Below are 23039 nucleotides of genomic sequence, written 5' to 3' on the forward strand. Positions count from 1 at the left end.
TTGGTTTTGGAAGTTTAATGCGTACTGAACTATGCGTCTCACAATACAAATTGTAATTATTTAAAGGTTCTTCAATATTAAATCCTAATAAGCAATGCCTACAATTGTATATATTATGCTGTGTCTTTGATGTTTGTGAAAAAAGTAATCTGCTTAAAATTTTTATAACCAATAATGATTAGTAACTTCATTTGAAATTAATAATAAATTTATTAAGTGTTTACTATTATTATTTTTTGACACACACAAAATAAGAACTAATTTATTTTCAAATCCAAATACATTGACACTAATATCTGTTTTATTTTTTTCAAATTGTGTAATTTGGTTTAACTATACTGGAAACCGTATTTTTTCCTCACCTATTTTTTTAACTTGAATTTTAAGTTCATTACATATTCTTTCAGGATGACTATCTGTTGGATTGAATTCTCTTGCGATACCACTTAAAACACTCATTATCTTCATTTTTTATATTTATTATTGTCTTTTAAGTTGCTAAAATTTTATTAAGTATAATGTATGATTTAGCTTTAATAATATTATTGTCTATATTATTTATATCCATCTTTTTAAAAGAAATAAACCTCCAACCTGACCCTAACGGCTAAAATGATGATAAATTTTCTAGAATTCTCAACTTTGATCTTTCGTAAAAAATATCTATATTTGTTGACTCTAATACAACTTCATTCATCGTTGAAAATGAAGCAGTTGTGATTTTAGTTTCTCCTGTTTTAACATCAGTACGCTTTATTTCACAAGTGAGAGCTATATAAACTTTTGATTTGCTAATTGCTAATTCAACTATTGTTTTAATTACACTATTTTTAGCAGCATTTTTAAATAATAAAGCATCATAACCTCTTTCACCTGTAGCTGTTAACTGTTTTGTAACATTCTTAATAGATGATTGTGTTTTTGTAAATCTTATTGCTGCTCTTACTTCAACTTAATTATAATTTTTATTTCTAACTTTCAATTTATTGTATACATTTTTTAATAAGTTGATTTTTGATTGACTTTATTTTTAATTGCATTGCGTACACGCGGCACAATCCAATTTGCATAGAATTAAATCTACTTTTTACTGTCAATGTATTGACTATTTTATTAGTCGCATCTGGAACATATGACATGAGCCAAATTGCAGATGTATTAAGTGTATTTTAATCGTATCAGGAACATACGACATGAGCCAATTTGCAGTAGATTGCATCGGTTTTTTTTCAATCAATAAAAAACTGCATAAAAAACTGGTCTTTTATCATATAATTTATGTATTCTTATTTACTTTATGCATTCTCGGTCTATCAACTGTTTTTTTCTCATTTACTTTGTTCACTTTAGCCATAATAGATTCTTTAACTAATAAACCATTACTCATAACAATTATTAGCAATGCAGCGAGCTTGTTAGATGTTTTTAAAATATTATTTTTTTCTAATAGGTTTTTTAAATTATGCTTTGTGTATTTTATATTTATTTTATTATACAAAGAAAAAAATTAAACTAAATTTCACAACAAGTTAAGATACAATATTCATTTTTTTCCGTCTGATTGAAATTGTAACAATCTATCAGATATTACAACATCGAATTTTTCATATCTGCTGGACCAGCTGCATTAAATGTTGCTTTACATTTACTACTGATAATTTTAATCATTCTGATTGCTTACTAACATCAAAAACCATAAGTGGGTATAAATCTTTATAGTCAGAAGGAATTATAATGGTTTTTGTGATTCAATCATTTATTCCATAAAATTTTTCACTAAACTCAGATGAATTTCTACAAGCTCTTGAAAATTGCTGATTTGGGAATAATAAATTATAACCAATAGGAAGATATCTTTCGTGATTTAGCATAATACACACATTTTTCAAGTGGTAATAATAGAATATTAAAGTAATCCTTTTAAAGTAATTCCTTGACTTACATCCTTATTTGTTTGAAATCCAACAATATTGTATCTTGGTTTTTCAGGAGATGTCTTTACGCTTAATCTCCAAGAAAGTCTAGTAGATTGTAGAACAGATATAGTATCATACTGCCATGCGCAAAAAGTTACTGGAATTGTGACTTTTGATTCAATGGTTTTATAAAGAGTAATCCGTTTTACATCTGATGGAGTCAAACAAAGTATAAACAATGATATTTTATCATGAAAAACTTTTCCTGCAGCTGCAGTAGCAGTGAGCCTTAACTTTGCATCATCATCACTTTTTGTTACAAAAGTTAGTGTATGTTTAAATCCATAAATAACTTTGTTGTAATTATCACACAATTCAAAAATGTGTTTTAAAGGTATGCTAAATGAAAATGTTCCATTTGCAGTTAGTTTCTGAATTATGCATTCTTGTCTTACTGCAAACCCTATGTTATCAGCAAGTACTGCTGTTGGTGTAAAATCCTTATACCTCAATTGATTTAATCCTTGTGCTAACTAAAAGTCGTTTGGGTATTTAAGCATTCCTAACATTGCAGTTGATTGACCAGGATGATAATCAGCTTCTACTTCTTGGTTTTATAATTGGTATGTTATTTGACTAAATAAGTGCATAATACCATTAATTGTGTGTGACACTTCATCTGCATTAGCACAAGTTGTTCCGTTAGCCTTAAGAAGTCTTCCGTCAATCAACAGAAAAGCTTTAGATGGATATGTGAACAAAACTTGTTTCTCAACGTTGGTTCTTATTTCTCCAGAGCTATTTAGATTTGTACAAGTCACTGGCTAATATTCAATGAATTCAAATCTTTCGATTCCTTCATCAACAGTTGGGGTTTCTGTTAAATATGATACTTTAGAAGTTGTCATTTTGTTTTTTTATATAAAAAAAAATTTGTTACAATTCTAAAAAACTAATAATCGAATAAAAAGTTACGCAAGTCTGTTACGCAAGTGTAACACCGCGTCCTTTTTTAACTAGATCTTTTATTCTTATAGCATTTTCATTTGAAACTTATTTTACTGATTTCATTGCAGACCCCATCATTATTTTATTTAAGTTTGTTGTTACCTCATAAGTTCCATAATTTATTAAATTTGAGATTATTTCATTACTTTTATTATTAGTAGCAGTATTTGATGATGAAAATACTTTTGAAGATACTTTTCCAATCAATTGTGTTTCTTTTTCAACTGCAACATCTTTATCAGTTTCTATTGCTGATGTTGAAAGTTCTGTACCTGCTGATTTAGCAGCAGTTTTTGTAGTTTTTCTTAAATTGCTAGCAGCTAGCCTATTTAACATAGCTGATGAAACTCTTACTGCTTTCGACGCTGCTGCTCGTTTAAATAAATTTTTTATACTGTTGAATATGCCACTTCCTTCAACAACATGTTTCTTCACATATCTCTTATTATGAACAACTAGCATTTTTTATGTACTATATATTTTTTTTATGTGCATTGAGATAAATGCAGTTATTAATTATTTTGTGTTGTTTTATACTGTTCGCTATTTATAATACCTTGACGTAATAATTCATCACAAATTGCAAAAGCTTTATTTTTTGATCCAATATCCCCTGCTTTTCATGCAGCTTTACGTAATTCAAGTATTTCAATAATTGCAATAGCGCTGCTAGGAAGTATAATTATTGATAATCCTGTTTCTTTTGCATCCCGCTTCCCATTTTTCTTTATTTTCTATATTGGAGCCATTGTTTTTTGTATTTTTCACTCCAAGATGACTTTGGCTTGTATAGGTTTTCAGTAGTAGTTGCATCTGTTCTTTTTAATATATTTTCATAATTTTTAAGATCCTATCCAGTATTCCTTAATAGGATTAAACTTTGTTATTAACTCCAAAAGACCAGGAGTACCATCATATGTTTTACTATCAGTAGTTATATCATTATTTTTAATAAATATTGTTTTTTTTTCAATGTATAAATTGTCATGCGTAGAATGTATTCCAAATGTGGTATCTGTAGACTTTTTACTATTAGTATGCATTCTTAGTTAATTTGTTGCAAATTTTCTTATTTCTTCTTCATAAGAAGGCATTAGTTCTTTATATGTATGCACAGACATAATTTCAGGATAAGCATTTGAAAAAATGAGTGCAAATTTATTAGCTTGATCATGCAATTTAGATATGTTTTTTTTTGTTCCAGCTTGCTTATCAATTAATGATTTGTACAGTTTTGTCAAGTCTACCTATAAATTAGCTTCATTTATCTTTTCATATAAACTATTCTTCTGTATTCTTTTTAACTATCTAAGAATTCTTTAACAATTTGATCTTTTTTTTCAGGATCTTCAATTTTTAGAAATGCATTTTATTTACTATAAAATAAAAAAATACAACATAAATTATTATGTCGTATTTTACGTTTTAATTTACGCTTTTTTTGCCTTTTATTTTACATTATATTACGTTTTACTTTACATTGATTTAACGTTTTATTTTGCGTTTTATTTTAATAGATTATTTTGTGTTTTAACGTTTTTACTAGACATATTTGGAATGTTTTACTTCCCTCCTCTCTTCCTTGTTTAATTAATGGTTTCTTAGTTTGTTCATCAATTTCATTTCTTATTTTTGTTCTAATTTGTTCAAGTATCACTTGAAATTTTTCAAGTTTACCAAATATTATTATATTCAAATACATTGTCATTTATATTTCCATCTACTAAAGCTTTAGAATTATAATCACTTATTGCATTTAGTTTTAATCAGCAAGTACTTTAATCTTTTCATGCTTTTCTGCTTTTAAATTTAATTTTTTTTTAATAGTTTGTCTACCTATTACTGATAACACACCTGCTCCTAATGCTATACTCTCACATACAATTACTACTGGTTCTGCAAGTTTTGTTGTCAAAAAACAAATTCCAATAGTTTTAAGTACCAGAATGCATGCTAGTATTGCACTATCAATTGTTGATATTCATTTTACAGTTCTATAATACTTTTTACTTAATATGGTTCTCTTTTCTCTTTCACGCCCTATTTCTTTTTGAATCTCACAAATTTTCTGTAAACGATATACATGGGCTTTGAGTTCAGGTGCCTGATTTTCAGCAGGTGCACCTGGCAGAGTTGGGTATATTTTATTATAATTATGTTCTGTTTTTAATTAGGAAAAAAAAAATATTTTCTAAAAACTTTTACAACAAAATAATAAAACAAAAAATCTCCTTTTTACGTACTGGAGAAACGTTTCTTGACATTTCATTACACATATATATATAAAAAAAAAATTTTTATATATGAAAGATTTTCAAAATTTAGAAGAATATATAAACAAAAATTAGAGAAGAATATTTAATAATAGAATCTTAGCAAATAGTGAATTTTTTCCTAATAATAAATCTGAGCCTGTTGATGTATATCCATTTCCACTAAGTAATTACAATCCATCACCTGCAGAACCTCATTTACTCCATGGTCTTAAATATAAACAAATCCCGCAGCTTTCATTTTTTTTACTCCTCGTCCATTTTTATTTAAGTACACAATACCCCTTCCAGATATTTTATCAACCATAACTAATCCAGTTGCTGAACCTACTCCTGTTAATAGTCCTGTTGCAAGTGACGGAGCAACACTTGATAATAAAAATCTTCCAGCTGCACCAAGTAAAGGGCACCAATAAATCCTCCCTCTAATTAAGAACTGTAAACTAGTTGTGCTTTACTTAAATTAATTTCTACCGCAGTGTCTTTTTATATGCTGTTGTAGTTCTTTTCAATTGGAAGTTTATTACAGCTAATACATGTTCACCATTAAGATCTGTATGTGATAATTTAATTCTTGCTAAATAACCACTGTGCTCCCCTGTGACCCTCAGGGTAAATTTTGGTTTAGTTCAATTTTTTTTTGCTGGTTATTATTATTGGGTTTAAAAAAGAGTATTTAAATTCTTTTTCAAAATCTAAACTAACTGCTAAGCATAAAAAGTATTGATTTACTTTATTAAAATCTGTAAAAAACATGACCAGGTCCCTTTAGTTTAGTCTCCAAATTATTACTAATGTAATAATATAATATAAATGCTATATTTATTTTAAAATTAAAGATAAAAAAATAAAAATTTATTTTATATTATTTTTTCCAAATTCTACAACACTATTCTTCAGCTGCATTGCAAAGTCATCATGTTCTAATTGCCGCTTATACCTCTTCCATACTTGGTGGTAGCGGTGGTGTTCACTCTCTCCTGCTAGTTCAGCATACACACCCAAAACATATTTATTATGTTGGAGGAAAGGGTACAGATGGCAAATAAGTATATGAACTTTCCAGCTTACATTTAATTGATATTCAAAGCTTTCATTCAGATGAACTTGAAGCTTTTGAAATGAATCTTTGAAATCTAAAATGGATTCAGACAAGAACTCTTCAACTTTCATTCCAAATCTTTTTATTTTTACAATTGAAAACTTTCTAGTACAACTAATAACTGGAAGAAGCAATCTTATTTTTGGATCAATTGAGCCTGCACTTATTAGGTTAATTTCTAGATTATCCAAATTGTCTAAAAATCTTTGTGCATTTTTACTATCTAATCCAATCCCATAGTGGCCTTTTGAGTCATGGCTAAAGACATGGAGTCTTTAGCCATGACTCAAACCCAGGCCACCGAGAAAGTATAATCTTTACAAATATTGAAATGATCCCAATAAAAAGGTGAAGCTCTGAAGGTGGGATGATATGTTCAACCAATGTTTCTGGTGGATCATCAAGATAAAGAATTCTTGGAGAGATACAGTTTTTGAACTCCTTCATTTGCTTATATCTGCAACCATCAGCAAAAAATTTTTTGTAGTTAGAGACTATGGATCCAAACGTTCTTTTTTCACCACTTTCAAGTAAACATTCACCCTTGTGCTGGCTGTAACGCCAGTTATATTGGAGAAACCTCCAGACATTTGACAACACGGATAAATGAGCACCTTACGAGTGACAAGCAATCGCATATTTTTAAACATTTAAATTCATCCATTAATTGTAAAACACTAACTAATTATGATTGCTTTCAGATTTTACATACTGCCTCTACCATAAACAAATTAAAAATAAAAGAAGCACTTCATATTAAATGGGAAAATCCTTCTTTAAATAAACAAACAACTCATTATATTATAAATTTATCAATCTAACTTACTATACTATTATTATTATTATTAATATTTTAATATTAGGAAGTTTATTTTGTCATAATTTGTAATATAATTTTTAATTGGTTTGTAACAAGTTTATTTTCCGTTAATTTTTTTCTCTGTATTGTCTTCAGGTTTAAATTTATTTACCAGAGTTTTAATTGTAAATTAAATCTTTTGAAAATGTAGTATGACTACGAAACATGTCAAGAATAAAAAATATTGTGATTTTTATTAAATTTTTTACAAATTTATTGCTAATGCGATGTTCGAAAAATATATTTCACGATTTAGCAAACGTTTCTCAAGGAATTTTAACTGTGCAGATTTTACGAAAATCGGAAAAGCTTTTTATCAAAAGTAACAAAGCCCGTTTGGACATAAACTTTCTTAAAAACTGCAAGCTATTTAAAGTATACCCAAAGTATTTAGGATTTAAAATACCTCATGCAAACCACAATGATATAATGTCGATAAAAAGAAGGTTACTCAAAAGTGCGTTACATAAAAGATCAAACGAACAAAAATTATTGCAAAAAGAATTAGATGAAATAAAGTGCCAAGTAAGAAATAATTGTTCAACCTTACAATGGTATTTTTTAATAAAGGTTATTAAAAATAATGTAATGAAAAAAGAACAATCAATTATAAAAACCCACGAGAAAAAATTATGTTCACTCACTAAATTTACTAGCATTCCTTATAAAAATAAAAACTTCGTACAAAATATGTCTTCATACACTTTACAACACCATGAACTGGATTTTTTGAATAATGGTCTTAACTTTGCTTTACCACCAGCGTTTATAAAAAAGACGGACGTTTTTGCTCAATTTGATAGCGTTGCACAATTTCTTAACACCCAACTTAGAAACAAGGATTCGGAACCTCAAGTTAAAAGTGAACTTTCACATTTAGCAAATAATTATGTTTAAAAATATACGCCGTCTGAAGGTTGTCTGAGAAAACACAAAATAATAAAAAGACTCAGGAAGAATGAAAACATCGTAATAACAAGACCAGACAAAGGGAATGGTATAATTGTTCTAAATAAAGTTGACTATATAAATTCTCTTAATAATATTATAAGTGATAAAACTAAATTTAAAGAATTAAAAGATGATCCAACTATAAAAAGAGAAGTATCTTTACAAGGGTATCTAAGAAAACTTAAAAAACTTCAATATTTTGAAAAGACATTTACAATAAAATTTATCCTGTTGGTTCACAAACAGCAAGAATTTATGCTCTACCTAAGATGCACAAACTTAGTAAAGATTCTTCTCTACGATCTTTTCGACCAATTATTTCAACAATTGGTACATATAATTATAAACTTGCTAATTATCTTTCAGATTTATTAACTCCATATTTACCAAAACATTATACCACTTTTGACTCATTTTCATTCGTTGAAGATTTTAAACAAGTTGACGTAACTAACAAATTTATAGTTTCTTATGATGTTGAAAACTTATTTACTAACATTCCACCTAATGAAACTATAAATATAGCAACAGAATTGTTTTTTAAAGATGAAACTCGCTCAAAATATTTTTCTAAAACTCATTTCAAAAAATTACTTCAAATTTCAACGTCAGGTTCTCATTTCTTATTTAACGGAAAATTTTATGATCAATTAAATGGCGTTGTAATGGGTTCTCCTTTAGTACCAATTTTAGCTAATATGTTTATCGGTTTTCATGAACAAGCGTGGGTTAATAATTGCTCATCCTCCATACCAATTTTTTATAAACGTTATGTGGATGACATAATAGCAATTTTTAATTAAGAGTTTGAAGCGCAAGAATTCTTTAAACATCTCAATAGACAACACAAAAGCTTAAGATTTATTATGGAAAAAGAAAAAGACAACCAAATTCCATTTTTGGATGTTCTTATTAATAAGCCTAATTCACTCTCTACATCAGTTTATCACAAAAAAACATACACGGATCTTTTACAAAATTTCTTTAGTTTTGTCCCTTCATGTTACAAAACTGGTCTTATACGTTGCTTGATTGATCGAACATATAAAATTAACAACACGTGGTTTGGATTTGATAAGGATATAAAAAATCTTTCTTTAGTTTTAAAAAATAATCAATTTCCGCAAAAAGTTATCGACACTGAAATTAAATTATATGTTGAAAAGAAAATTTATCCACCTGTTATAAATACTGTTGATAATACTAATCTAAGATATTTTAAGCTTACATTTATTGGATTTTACTCAAACTTCACTAAAACTAAAATTGATAAAATTATTATAAAGTATTGTAAAAATGTAATAATCAAATTTATATTCACAACCGATATATTAAAAAACAATTTTTGCATAAAAGATCCACTTCCTAAGATGCTTAAATCTAACGTTGTCTACAAATTTTCTTGTGCTGGCTGTAACGCCAGTTATATTGGAGAAACCTCCAGACATTTGACAACACGGATAAATGAGCACCTTACGAGTGACAAGCAATCGCATATTTTTAAACATTTAAATTCATCCATTAATTGTAAAACACTAACTAATTATGATTGCTTTCAGATTTTAGATACTGCCTCTACCATAAACAAATTAAAAATAAAAGAAGCACTTCATATTAAATGGGAAAATCCTTCTTTAAATAAACAAACATCACATTATATTATAAATTTATCTATCTAACTTACTATACTATTATTATTATTATTAATATTTTAATATTAGGAAGTTTATTTTGTCATAATTTGTAATATAATTTTTAATTGGTTTGTAACAAGTTTATTTGTCCGTTAGTTTTTTTCTCTGTATTGTCTTCAGGTTTAAATTTATTTACCAGAGTTTTAATTGTAAATTAAATCTTTTGAAAATGTAGGATGACTACGAAACATGTCAAGAATAAAAAATATTGTGATTTTTATTAAATTTTTTAAAAATATATATATATATATATATATATATATATATATATATATATACATACATATATATATATATATATATATATATATATATATATATATATATATATATATATATATATATATATATATATATATATATATATATATATATATATATATATATATATATATAGTTAAATTATTGATGTACAAATATACTTACCAATAACTGAAAAACACTGACACGATATTTTCTGCAGTTTGATAACACTTTCTGTGTTTCTTTCATTGATTGAAACAAGCTCAGCTGCCTTTTGTTCAATATTTGTTGTTCTTTTTAATTTTTGTTGTTCAATCTTAATAAAAACAGAAAAGTTGTAAATTTTGATTATTCTGTAATAAAAGTATAAAATTTATTACAAAATTAAAATATACTTCATACATTCAGAATGTAAAACTATAGAATTTTAATTTTTGGAAAATAAATACTTTCTATTTTTACATCTTCTTAATATAAATAGCAAAAACATAGCTACGATGGATTACTTATGTTTTACACTATTTTTAAAACATTCCTTAATTCTATAATTAATACCTGTGATATTTTAGTTATCCACTTCCCATTTTTTGTGTTTCACCCCTGTTTAAAGCATAAAGGTTTGTTGCACATGATGAGCATATAACCTTTGGACAACATTCCTTCTCCACATCATACTCTCTCCATATTAGGTTTTGAATATGTTTTTCTATACCAGGAGTGATTTTTAAAACTTTGTCAGTCCGTTTACCATATATCTCCAAGCAGCATGCACATATTGTGTTTAAACTTTCTGGCATTTTCCAAAAAACTACTTGAATTTTCTAAATACTATTTATTTTTTTATTTTCTAAAAATTTTTTAAGTACTATTTATTGTAGGAAAAAATAAAAAAAATCTAAAACTACTTTACAACAAGTAAAATGAAAATATAGACATGTTGCAGTTGGTTAGAATAAAGAAACTTTAATTGATTCAATTTGTGATATAGTTTCATTTCAACATTAAAAATTCAAAACGAAGCAAAAATTTACCAAATAGGTTATTAATAAATAATTTAATTAAAACATGATAAGTTGTTATTAAAATTCTATGTTACTTTAACATAATTTTATATTTTTATATATACTGTTAAAACTTTATTTACTCTCCCCAGATATCATTATTTCCATATAATTGAGTGTGATGTGACAATGATCCATTTAAAATATTTAGTTAATGTAATCATTTATTTGTACATTTTTTCATTTAATGCAAAGAGTACCAATGCATATAATATAAACATTTTGAAAGAACTAGTACAAAAAATCTTTCTCAATATCATACTCTCTCCAAATCATGTTTTGAATGTAATATAGATAATTTAAATTGACTGTTTTCCAAAAATAAAAAAACCTCCAGCGCTAAATAAGAAATTTTATTTCAGCCATTTCGGTAAAAATAACACATTTAATGGTCGTTTTCGGTAAATTATACCCTGGTAATAATACTTTTTATTTTATATTTCGATTGTTTGACGAAAAACTTGCATAAATGTCGTCATTTTTAAAATGGATATTTTAATAAAGTAAATCAATATTTTTTTATGCTTAGCAGTTAGTTTAGATTTTAAAAACAATTTAAATACTCTTTTTTAAACCCAATAATAATAACCAGCAAAAAAAAATTGAACGAAATCAAAATTTACCCTGAGGGTCACAGGGGAGCACAGTGAACCATCTTCAATTTTTTTTTTTTTAAATTTTCTATTTGTCCCTGCAAAAAATTTATTTTATTATTAGTATATATACTCATTTCATACTATAACAACTAATTTTTTACTCTTAAATGAAATCTAATAGATAATTCTTCTCCTCGCAAATTCAAACAATTTCCATTTTGATCAATCACTTTAATATTCATTTTTGAAATTGTTTTTAGTGTTACTAGCAAGTAAATTAAGTTTAATGGCTCAATTTTAAATCCAGGGCTTACATTTGGGAAAAAATGAATATATAACGTTTTTGGTTCCTCCATTTATAAATGATGATTCTATTAGATCACTTTTAAGTCGTATACTTTTAATACTTAATATGCATACTAAATCAGTTGATTGATAGAAACCTAATAAAAATACTGTTAAATAAAAACGAATGTTAAAACAGCTCTAATTGAATTTGGAGTTGTAAAATCAACTTTAAAACCAGTTACAATAATTAAAACTGACTTTAATGTATTATTGTTTGCTTCAATTGAAATAGCTTGTTAAAATCCTGCGCTAATATTGTTGTTTACTGACATAATTAATTGAATATATTGATGTATATCAGAAATATCATAACATCCTTCTGGTATGTTTATATCATTCCAAGTTGCTCTATTATCTGCGCTATATCTAAAATTGTTGTTTGAAGATTCATTATTTGGAAAACTGTAAATGTTTCAAAAATTAATAGAGCCATTTCACATTCTTTATGAAGTTGAATAATAGGATCAAATTTAGTTTTTATATTATTGCTAATTCCACTTGATAAATTATAGAAAGACATTTTGTTTTTTTATGCAAGATAACATTTTGTTGTTTACAAAATTTTTTTTTTTTCAAAATTCACAAGTTGGTATATAAAAATATTCTAACCCACTTCTATATTTTCCATATTCTCATTTGGAAGATAAACCAATGATTGCAAATCCATGAGGCTCTGACCAAGCATCCTTACAAAATCTTATAAACTTGTCTTTTTCATATCACTTGAAACATGATCTTTATAAATACGATTTAAATTCTTTGAATCTTGTGGAAATAAGCAAATAAAATTTGTATTTTCTCGTATAGTTTGCCTAGATAACATAAAATAATTTTGTGCAAGATAGAAACAATCTGCATTACTATGCCTTCCTCTTATGTAATATTTTTCACACTTATTTTACTTTGTAAAATAAGTGTGATCAATATATGTATCATCAAATATCATCAAATTGTTTTTATTAAAATCAAGATCTTTAGGATCTGTTGCATCTTCTGCTGTTTCAAAAAACTTACACTCCATATTTGTTTTCTTATTTAAATTTATTAAAATATCTTCAATTATAAAATCTGGGTTTGCATTTAATTTTTCTGTTTTGTGTTGAAACTTAAAAAGTTCATGAATAACATCTTTTTGTATTTTTTTTCAAAAGATCTTTTTAATATTTTATTTTCTAGCTAAAAGAGAAATTTTCTAAAAACTTGTAATTTATAATAGCCTAATCAACCAGGTCTTAAAAGTAAATTCAATAACAAAATAGTTTTTCCACAACCTGACTCTCCAACAATAATTGCTCTTATACTATTTGATAACAACTTTATATTACTTTGCTTATTCTTATTTATATTCCATGGTGAATCTACATTATTCTTTTTTTTCATTTACTGTTTATAAATAAGCGTACCGTGCCAAATGTAAAAACAAAACAAATACAATAGCCTTAGAAAATGTTGTAAGTAAAATCAAAAGAAATATGTAACGTGGAACTTGCGCTTTATGTGGGATAATAAAAAATCAGTTTGTTTCATCAAAAAAAGAAGGTGATTTAGTTATCTCAATTAATTCAGCAACAAATAATATAAAACTAACATGGCCACAATTCTCAGATAAAATGCATTTACTTGGTATGAACTTTTTTACAGGTCATGGTACTAGTTTAGATAAACGATTAATTTCCACTGACGCTTAAAAAGAATGGAGTAAACCTGTAGATAGAGTTGATGATGCAGCTTACCATCATGACCTTGCTTATAAATACTTTGTAGTTACAGCAAAAAGAAACGAAGCTGATAAAATTATGCTCTCAGAAATGGATGCTATAAAAATCCAACAATACGTAAAAGAGTTGAACGAAGTATTATAAAATCTATTATATCAACTAAAGCAAAGTTTGAGTAAGGTGTTCAAAAAACTACCAACGATCTGTAAAAAGGACAAGGATAAAGAATTAAAATGGACTGACAAACTTGCAAGCAAACTTCATAGACCATGTGTAAAACATTTCAGAAAAAGTAAAGTTATTTTAAATGGAATTGATGAAATATGGGCTGTTGATTTAGTCGTCATGCAATATTTTCCAAAATTAATGACGGTATAAAATACTTATTAATGGTGATAGATGTATTTTTACAGTATGGAGGGATTGTTCCATTGAAAAGTAAAACTGCAGTTGATGTTGCTGATGCTTTTAAAAAAACCTTTATTGATAGAAAATGTCAAATAATATGGGTTGAAAAGGGCTTAAAATTTTATAATAAGCATGTGAAAGCGTTTGGTGTTCAGTTATATTCAATTGAAAATGGAGAAAAAAGTTGTGAAGTTGAACGTTGGAATAAAACAATGAAAGAGAAAATGTTCAAATACTTTTCAGCAAATTCTTCTACAAAATATATCAACGTTTTAGATGACATGGTAAATAACTACAACAACACTTGAGATTCTTCCATTAAAATGACACCGGTTGCAGCTAGAGATAAAAAGAATTAGAATATTGCTTGGTTGAATCTAAATGGAAAGGTACGATCAGAGTCCGTTATATTAAAGTTTTCAATTAGTAATAGAGTTAGGATAACTAAAAAAAAGGTGATGTTTGAAGAAGTAGATGGACTGAAAAGGTTTTTACTGTCACAAATTCAATTCGCAGATCTGCCGATGTATAAAATAACTGACCATAATGGTGAAGAAATACAAGGTACTTTTTATAAACAAGAACTGCAAAAAAATAATCAAAAAGTATTATGGATTGGAAAAGTTATTCGTAAACACAAAAGCAAATTATTAGTAAAGTGGCATAGGTATCCTGATATGCTCAATTCCCGGGTTGACAAATAAGAATAGGTAAGTCTATAAAAAAATACAATAAACTCTGGGAATGAAGAAATTGGACAATCTGGAAGTTTTTATGCTTTAATAGGAAAATTTTATTAATACGCTTAATGTTTATGATCTACCTAGAAATTAAAGTTTGCCAAAAATTATATAGTATTACATTTTTTTTATTATTGACTCAGAAATTATGGTTGAAATAATATCATATTTTCTAGGCCATACGCTTTTTTTAAAATGGTTGAAATAATATCATATTTTCTAACGCGAAACGCTTTTTCTGAAAATGAGTGAAACAACATCATATTTTTTAAGCCAAACGCTTTTTTTGAAAATAGGTAAAATACCATCATACTTTCTAGGCCAAATGTTTTTTTGAAAATGCACTTTTTTTTTGGCTCAGAATCGGCAATTTTCTACTACTAATGATTTTAATTTAATATGTATTTTTATGTAATCCCATTTTTAAAGAAATATTAATGCAAGTTGGTAGGTACCCATTTTGTCAAAATGGAGTAACCATACAAAATAATGATTCAAAGAGAATGGGATTTTCATACAGTACAAAAATAAAATGCACATCTTGTTTATATAAATGATACACTTTTAATAGTAATACTGCGGACGAAAGCACACAAAATAAAGGAAGGAGTGTATTTAATATTAACTTAAGAAAGATTATTGCTTTTCGCAAGATTGGTCAAAGGCATAAACTAATGAGTAGTTTTGCTTATTTTACAAATATGAGTTGGATGAATGTAAATGCTTTTCAACATTATCATAAACTGATGCAAGCCGCTTATAATTTTGCTGCTAAAGATTAATTGAGGTTAACTGCAAATAAAATTAAAGCAAATGCTGTTATCAAACCCAGGTTTCTCTTTATTGTACTTGGCAAAAACTAGGACATTTTTCTCATAACGATGTAGTTGCTGTTATAAATAGCGGTCGATGTGTTGATGCAGATGTATTAAGCAGGTATTGCAGAAGGTGTCAAATTTGGTTCAACAGAAAACAACATCCTTATTATAAAAACTGGAAAACAAAATACAATTGTACTTTAAACCAAATAAATTTATCAGGGGCATTGGAAAGGATTGGTGCACCTAATATCTTTCAAGGTTCATTGAAATTGTATGGACTCATATATAAGCACTATCTTGGGGATGGAGACTTCTTTTCTTATAATTATGTATTAGCGAGTGATCCTTACATCTAGTATAACTTTAAACCAGAAAAGTTATAGTGCATTGCGCACATTCAAAAAAGAATTAGAATCCGCCTCCATAATTGACGTAAAGAGAAAGATTGAGGACTAAAGTTAAATGAAAAAACAATTTGACAGAAAGAGCAGTGAACATCATCAAAAACTATTTTGGAACTGCTAATTGCCAAGCTGCTGAAAATTGCAGATTAAATGATACACAAAAGATACATCAAATGAGAAAGAACATTAGTACAGTATTAGTACAGTCAATCGCACCGCGATTGATGTTGAAATTGGTATGTTTTATGTCCTGTATGACCTGAAAGTTGGTGTAAGTGGATTAAATCAGAAAGTGAACAAGGAAATGATAACTATCAACTAAAAGATAATCTGCCTATATGAAATTATATTAAGTGATTTCAATGATTTAAGTGATGACTAATTATTGAAAAAGCGCGTTCATGGAGAAACACAATATTGCAATGAAAGTGTCTCAAAAATGTGTTTGTGAGGAAAGGCACCCTAAAAATTGAAGTAAATTCAGCTACATAGAGTTTTATTGAATGGACATATGGTCTTAAAAGTGTTTTTGAGTATCTAAATAAACCACACAGTGGTAGGACTGTTACCAGTTCATTGAAAAAGAACAAACGTCGTGTTAGTTATGCGGAGAGAAAAAAAAATCTTTTTATAAAAAAACGAAGAATTTAATTAATGGGATTGCCTTAAGGCTGGTTTGATAAAGAACAAGAAACTAAAACTAAAAAATTGTATGCTTCTTGAAGTTTTTTATTTTTAAAATGCTGTTTTCTCAGTTCATCATTTTTTACTTTTAACCTTTACGTAGAACAAGATATTTCCGGATTGGATTTAGATATGGAGCTGAAAAGTTTAACATTTGCAGTTTTAACATAGATCTGGACACTGAATTAAAATCAAGACATAAGATGCACTATTTACAATGTTACAACTCATTGGTCATGATTTTTTCACGAAAACGCGCTGAAAAGTGGCATAAGTTATAGCAAATTTTAGGAAATGGCCTTTCTATTTGTACAATGAACTTCTTTTTAGTACAGAAACTAGATTATATAAACAGGATTATTTGTGCAAAATTTCAAGAAAATTAGATCTATGTGTACAATTTAAGGCCTTTTTTTGGGCTAAAGTTTGACGTTTTTTTACATAAAAGTTCAAAATTTTGCACTCATTATAAATACTGTTAAAGATTCACCAGGAAAAATTGTTTTTTGAGGCAAAAATAGAGATTTCATGATCTACAAATAGCAGGCTTTGGCAATAGACAAAACCTTTTTTAAATGGTTTCAAGCAGTAGTAAACAGAGGCCTGTTTTTTAAGGATTTGTTTTGCTGGATGTATGAAAATTATGGTCACGATAATAAATTGAGCACAATAGAAGAAAAACATGCAGGAAAGTGAGGATTGACATAAAACCGTCGAATTAGAACAAAAGATTTCCTGGCAGTCTGAATCCAAGAAGTTACGTAAAAAACAAATTGTCAGCTGGAAGACGAGACATATCACTAAAAAAATTTATATGTTATAGGGGGATTTGATGATGATGAAGAATAAGACAATAGTTTTTGAGAAATTGAACCATCATCAGAAGAACTTAAGGGTGAGACTAAGCACTCACTACAATCACAAACAAGGCATAAGTCGTTTATTGAAGGTAAATTAATCGAACTGTCTGGAATACGAGCTGAAAAACTGATCAGAGATGTTTTAGAGATTGAGAAAGACAAAAGTTGTGGGCTTTAATGCCTGCAGAGTCGCTGACACTACAGCTAAGCTAATTTGTGTTATGAACATGTGAGTGACCAACAACAACTATATTGGTTGAAGGATAAAGTGAGACAGATTGTTTAATTTGATCAAGAATATTATAGAGTGCGATCTTAAGATGAAAAAGAGCAATATAAAATGAATAGAATGGTTGTAGATTAAAGTGGTTCTTATCAAAAGCTTATAACGGAATAGTCTACGGATTTAAACCTAGTATCCCTAAGGGTGAATTTTTTCAAAAGTAAAATGCATTTTTTTTTTTTTTTATTTTGTTTTTGATCTTTATTTCATTTTAAACATGTCTTTAAAAAATATAAATTTTACAAGATTACAAGATAAAAATAATAAGTAAATGGTAATAAAAAGTTTAAAAAAATAGATCGATAAAAGAATAAAAGAATGCTGGACATGTAGAAGACCATTAGATCGTGTCTTCGAGAACCGCTAACATAAATGTGATAACTTCTCATAATATTCGTAAAAGATAAACAAGGTAATTACAAATTTTTTCTTTTCGGAAAAACTCGTTGAAATTATTATATTCGGATGTATTACTATATATCCAAAAAAAAATTGCATAAAAATCTTAGTATATATATATAAATCTTTAAAAGTTTTTTGATAACTAGAAAGTAAAAAGGGGATATACAAATATATATATATATATATATATATATATATATATATATATATATATATATATATATATATATATATATATATATATATATATAATATATATATATATATATATATATATATATATATATATATATATATATATATATATATATATATGTATGTATATACATATACATAGATATATATTATAAGTCAACAAATCATCAATTGCAAAATTTAATTCTTTAAGTTTTTGTTTAAACGAGTTGTAGTTACATCATTCAATCAAAACTTGAGAAAAATTTTTTTAAACTACTTTGTTCCATAAAAATGGTCAGCGTAAAGCAATGCAAAACTTACTTTAATTTGTTTTAAAATATGGCTGCTTAGTAAAGTTATTATTGCGTAGATAGTGTTTATTTTAATCTTTTGACGAATACAAATTATGAAAAGAAACGGGGAAGAATTGATTTTACATAAAAGCATAAAACATAGCACATCATAAACATTAAGTTAATATATATTTAGTGCATTCATTTTTTGTAATAGAGGTTTTGCTTAGGTAAAATGTTCACTAAAATTTATTAAATGTGCTTTGTGCTTATGATGAAGATGAAGAGGTTCAAGTTGCTTTTGTTGAAACTAGCCCATGCAATATTTGCATAGTTAATATGCTGTGAATAAAACAGAAATATGATTATGTTCGAATTTTCTTGTGCTATTGCTTGTCCAATCATGTGATTGTTGGAGTGTTTACGAATGAAAAAAAAATCATCAACACTTAGATTACAGAATAAGACAGCCGAACTCAAATAAGGCTAATAAAGAGCAAGTAGGTCTGGTAAAATTTGCAAGCGATTAGACATATCTGGAATAAATTTACTTCAAAGACCACAAATATTAGTGAAGGAGAGATTCCAAAAACTTAGTTACGACAATGGTTTTGTGCGTTTTATAATTTTTGGTAATTTAGTCATTTTTAAATTTGTTAAAGAAAATGACTCAAAGCACCGGCAGCATTCAATACACTATTTAATTGCTAAAGCAATTGTCTAATCACTAATATTAAACCTTTAGCCGTAACAAAACGCCTATAATGTAGCTTCAACCATGCATACCAAAAAGACGAACAAGAGCATTAATCATGCACAAAATGGCACTGTTGGTACACTGATACTTTACAGCTATTAATGGAATTAGCCTCTCTGAGGGCTACAACAGAGTTTGGAAACCTGACTTTCAGCCTCAGAACTGAGTTTAATGGCTGAATTTAATGGCTGTACTTTTATAATGAGAAAATAGAATCCTAAAGTTGCCTAGTCCAAAAGACATAGAGACACAAGCAAAACCCATTGATTCAAGAAGATCCAGCATGAAACATTATAAACTGGAAACATTATATTAACTAATATATTGACATATACTTATAGACAAAGAAGGGATGCAAAGCTGGTCAACAGATAGTAACTGTTTACTCATTTAGACTTTGTCTAGAAAGCCTACTTCAAGACAGTAGCTAGATGCATTTAAATTGCCTGAAAAAGCTCCCAAAAATTGTTTACTTTTTCAGACACTATCTCCATTGTCTAAATTGTGAAAAGTACATTCAAGTAAGTATCTTACTTAAACCAGTCTTTTTTACAACGGAAAAACTATGCATGTTTACGAAGTGTTTATCATTCATTACAATGATACTTATATAACTATAAAATCAAGAAACATGCGAACCTCCTTATTTTATGTGTATATTTTTTACTAATTTTTCATACAATTATGCACAAAAAGAATCGCGACATGTAATGACGATATAGGCGCGCACAACAAAATTTGATTTGCGGCATAAATTTCTTTGTAAAAAGAATATAATGTGTGTTCAAAGTTGAAAGGAATATTTTGGTTTTGTAATTGAACACAACTGTTTTGAAATAAGCATTTTTACTAAATATTATATTAGGCACGTGGCAGTTGACCTCTTGCAGCTATAGAAGCCTCTAAATTTTTCGTAGAATCTTTCAACACATGATGACATATATGATGTTTAATTTGAGTAATTTGCTCAATTATGTTTAAATTCAAATGTTGAATAGTTTGAGAATTATTAACGTAAATTTTGCCTTTAAATAAAACTCTTACTTTTTTTTCACTTAACTTAAATAAGTTTTAACAATAAAGACGCGTTATATTTAAACCAAATATATACATATATATATATATATATATATATATATATATATATATATATATATATATATATACATATATATATATATATATATACAAACACACACACATACACACACACACACACACAAATATATATATATATATATATATATATATATATATATATATATATATATATATATATATATATATATATATATATAGGCACACACAGATATACATATATATATATATATATATATATATATATATATATATATATATATATATATATATATATATAGACACACACACACATATATATATATATATATATATATATATATATATATATATATATATATATATATATATATATATATATATATATATATATATATATAAATTAGGGCGTCCCAGCCGCCTCAACTTTTTGCAAAATCGCTGTTCAAAATTTTGCATCTGTGTTTCATCATATATACACCGGAAATATATGTGTTTTTATGATTTTGAAAAAATTGAGCCAGCACAATCAAATTAAAGATTATGTTATATTTTTGAATTTTCATTTATTTAGACTAAAATACAAGTTGAAGGATAAAAAACCCAATATTTTCCATTAAATGATGTAATATCGTGTAAAATGTTCATTGTTTACTATAAAATTTGAAAACTTATTTATGTATTTAATCATCAATCATCATCCAGTACTATAAACCGCGACTTCTTTTGAGAACAAGATGGTTGTTTCCGCTGATCTGGAGCTCTTTATCGCGAACTTTTAATTACTTAGAGTACATCTTGAAACCTTTCTTCGTCCATTGTTGCATCCAAAAAATCATGACATAGCTACTTGAAGACTTTGAACAACTGTCTTTAGTTCAAGAAAGTTGCCCAGCTTTGTCCATTCATTGGCTGGTGTTTGAAAAAACTCAAAGGGAGCATTCACAATATGGAAAAAAATCATTGATCAAGCGCCAATCAAATCACTCAGTGACTTAATCTCCTCTGAAATTGGTTTAAGGTTAGGCTTTCCGAAGGTTGCTCCTACACAATCTGTAGTCTTTCCAGCACTTTCAAATTGGAGGACCAGGAGATTCACACTCTCTTTGTCTTTTTCAGATACCATTTGTGAGAAAAGAGCCAATGGAACAAGCTCTTCATTCATATACCAACTATGTCTGCTAAGAGCTTTTTTTCTCTTGCCAGCAATTATAGAATCATGGTATGCAAAGTGTTTCAGTTTCTTGACTAAAATCAAATCGTTGACTGAAGAATCAGCTGCAAGTGGGCATTTAATCCACCATTGCACGTAGACACTTACAGCAGACACACAGAAACGTTCAAATTTCTTGATTTGATTTTCGGTTGCAAATTCTGAATTGGGAAACTGCTCAATTATCTTTCCGGACAATGATATTATTTCCAAAGTGTACAGAAATTTTGCCATCCATCTTGCTTTGTGCAAAGCTCCTGGGTGCTTCATGCTAAACTTCTGAGATTTGGATCCTTTTGTAACTAATAACAGGCTGAGTTCAATAAGTTCTTGGTGATCCCCTCGAGTGAAAACTGACGCTAGGAATTCACGGAAGCAATTTGTTATGCTTTCTTGTTCCTTTTTAGTTGCTTTAGGTAGTTCAGGATAGTAAAAGTTTGCTTTATTAACTGACGGAAGTTGAGCCAGTGGCTCTTAAATCTTCAACAGTTTATAATCATTATCACTAATTAAAGCAAGTCTATTTAATCAATTAAAAAAATATTTTTTTTAATGATGTTGTTAAAGCATTAGGCTTACCTTTTACAAAGTTGAATTTTTGGACCAGATGAAGCCTCTATATTTAATGAATCCAAACAGTCGCTAAACATGACTTCTCCTACATGCGTGCGGCAAGCAAACCTCAACAAGGGGCGGTCTAGTTCTTTATCCAGGCAGACACATGCTGCACCATGTTGTCCTGTGATATATAGAGTTAATTAATTAATTCTTTAATAAAACTATACCTAATAGCCTTACAATTAGTCCTTTACTAAAACCTCTACAGTATTTGTATTCCTAGAATTTGTTCAAAAATGATTTGTTGATTTGAAATTTAATAAATTATTAACATTTTACAAAATTTGATAAATAATTGCTATGTTAAAGCAAACCTGTATTCGAGGATGTTTTGTCGAAGACCATGCCTGTGATGTTTTTGTCGCATTTCCAACATACAAGCAGATTTTTTGTTGCAACAGAGACAACGTTACCATTTTTCAGATCAGCTTTTGTGGTTGAACTTGCAAAGGCTGGCACACCAAGAAGTTTAGTTCCATTTACTCCCGATACTAAAATAGGTAGACGATCATCGGTGTCTTTGTAGTCCAGGG

General features: G+C 27.6%; 2 protein-coding genes across 2 annotated transcripts; both read left to right on the top strand.

The window, feature by feature from the left end:
• Positions 1–8378: 8378 nt before the first annotated feature.
• On the top strand, positions 8379–8912 carry LOC136074122 (uncharacterized). The gene has a single exon (XM_065786423.1). It carries the CDS (start codon positions 8379–8381, stop codon positions 8910–8912), a length of 534 nt encoding a protein of 177 aa, XP_065642495.1.
• A 4947-nt stretch (positions 8913–13859) lies between these two features.
• On the top strand, positions 13860–21273 carry LOC136074123 (uncharacterized). Its single transcript, XM_065786424.1, has 4 exons — positions 13860–13904; positions 13950–14141; positions 14183–14461; positions 21250–21273. Exons 1-4 carry the CDS (start codon positions 13860–13862, stop codon positions 21271–21273), a joined length of 540 nt encoding a protein of 179 aa, XP_065642496.1.
• The last annotated feature ends 1766 nt before the right edge of the window (positions 21274–23039 follow it).

Source organism: Hydra vulgaris, chromosome 01 (genome assembly GCF_038396675.1).
Source record: "Hydra vulgaris chromosome 01, alternate assembly HydraT2T_AEP".
Classification (NCBI taxonomy): domain Eukaryota; kingdom Metazoa; phylum Cnidaria; class Hydrozoa; order Anthoathecata; family Hydridae; genus Hydra; species Hydra vulgaris.

What these genes read in the sequence shown, in the direction of transcription:
- LOC136074122 (XM_065786423.1), top strand. Translation starts at nt 8,379, where the DNA reads ATGCACAAACTTAGTAAAGATTCTTCTCTACGATCTTTTCGACCAATT.
- LOC136074123 (XM_065786424.1), top strand. Translation starts at nt 13,860, where the DNA reads ATGGATGCTATAAAAATCCAACAATACGTAAAAGAGTTGAACGAA. An exon ending in ATTTTCCAAAATTAATGACG is followed by an intron (nt 14,142 to 14,182) that starts GTATAAAATACT and finishes GTATTTTTACAG; the next exon opens with TATGGAGGGATTGTTCCATT. An exon ending in TCAACGTTTTAGATGACATG is followed by an intron (nt 14,462 to 21,249) that starts GTAAATAACTAC and finishes TCATTTATTTAG; the next exon opens with ACTAAAATACAAGTTGAAGG.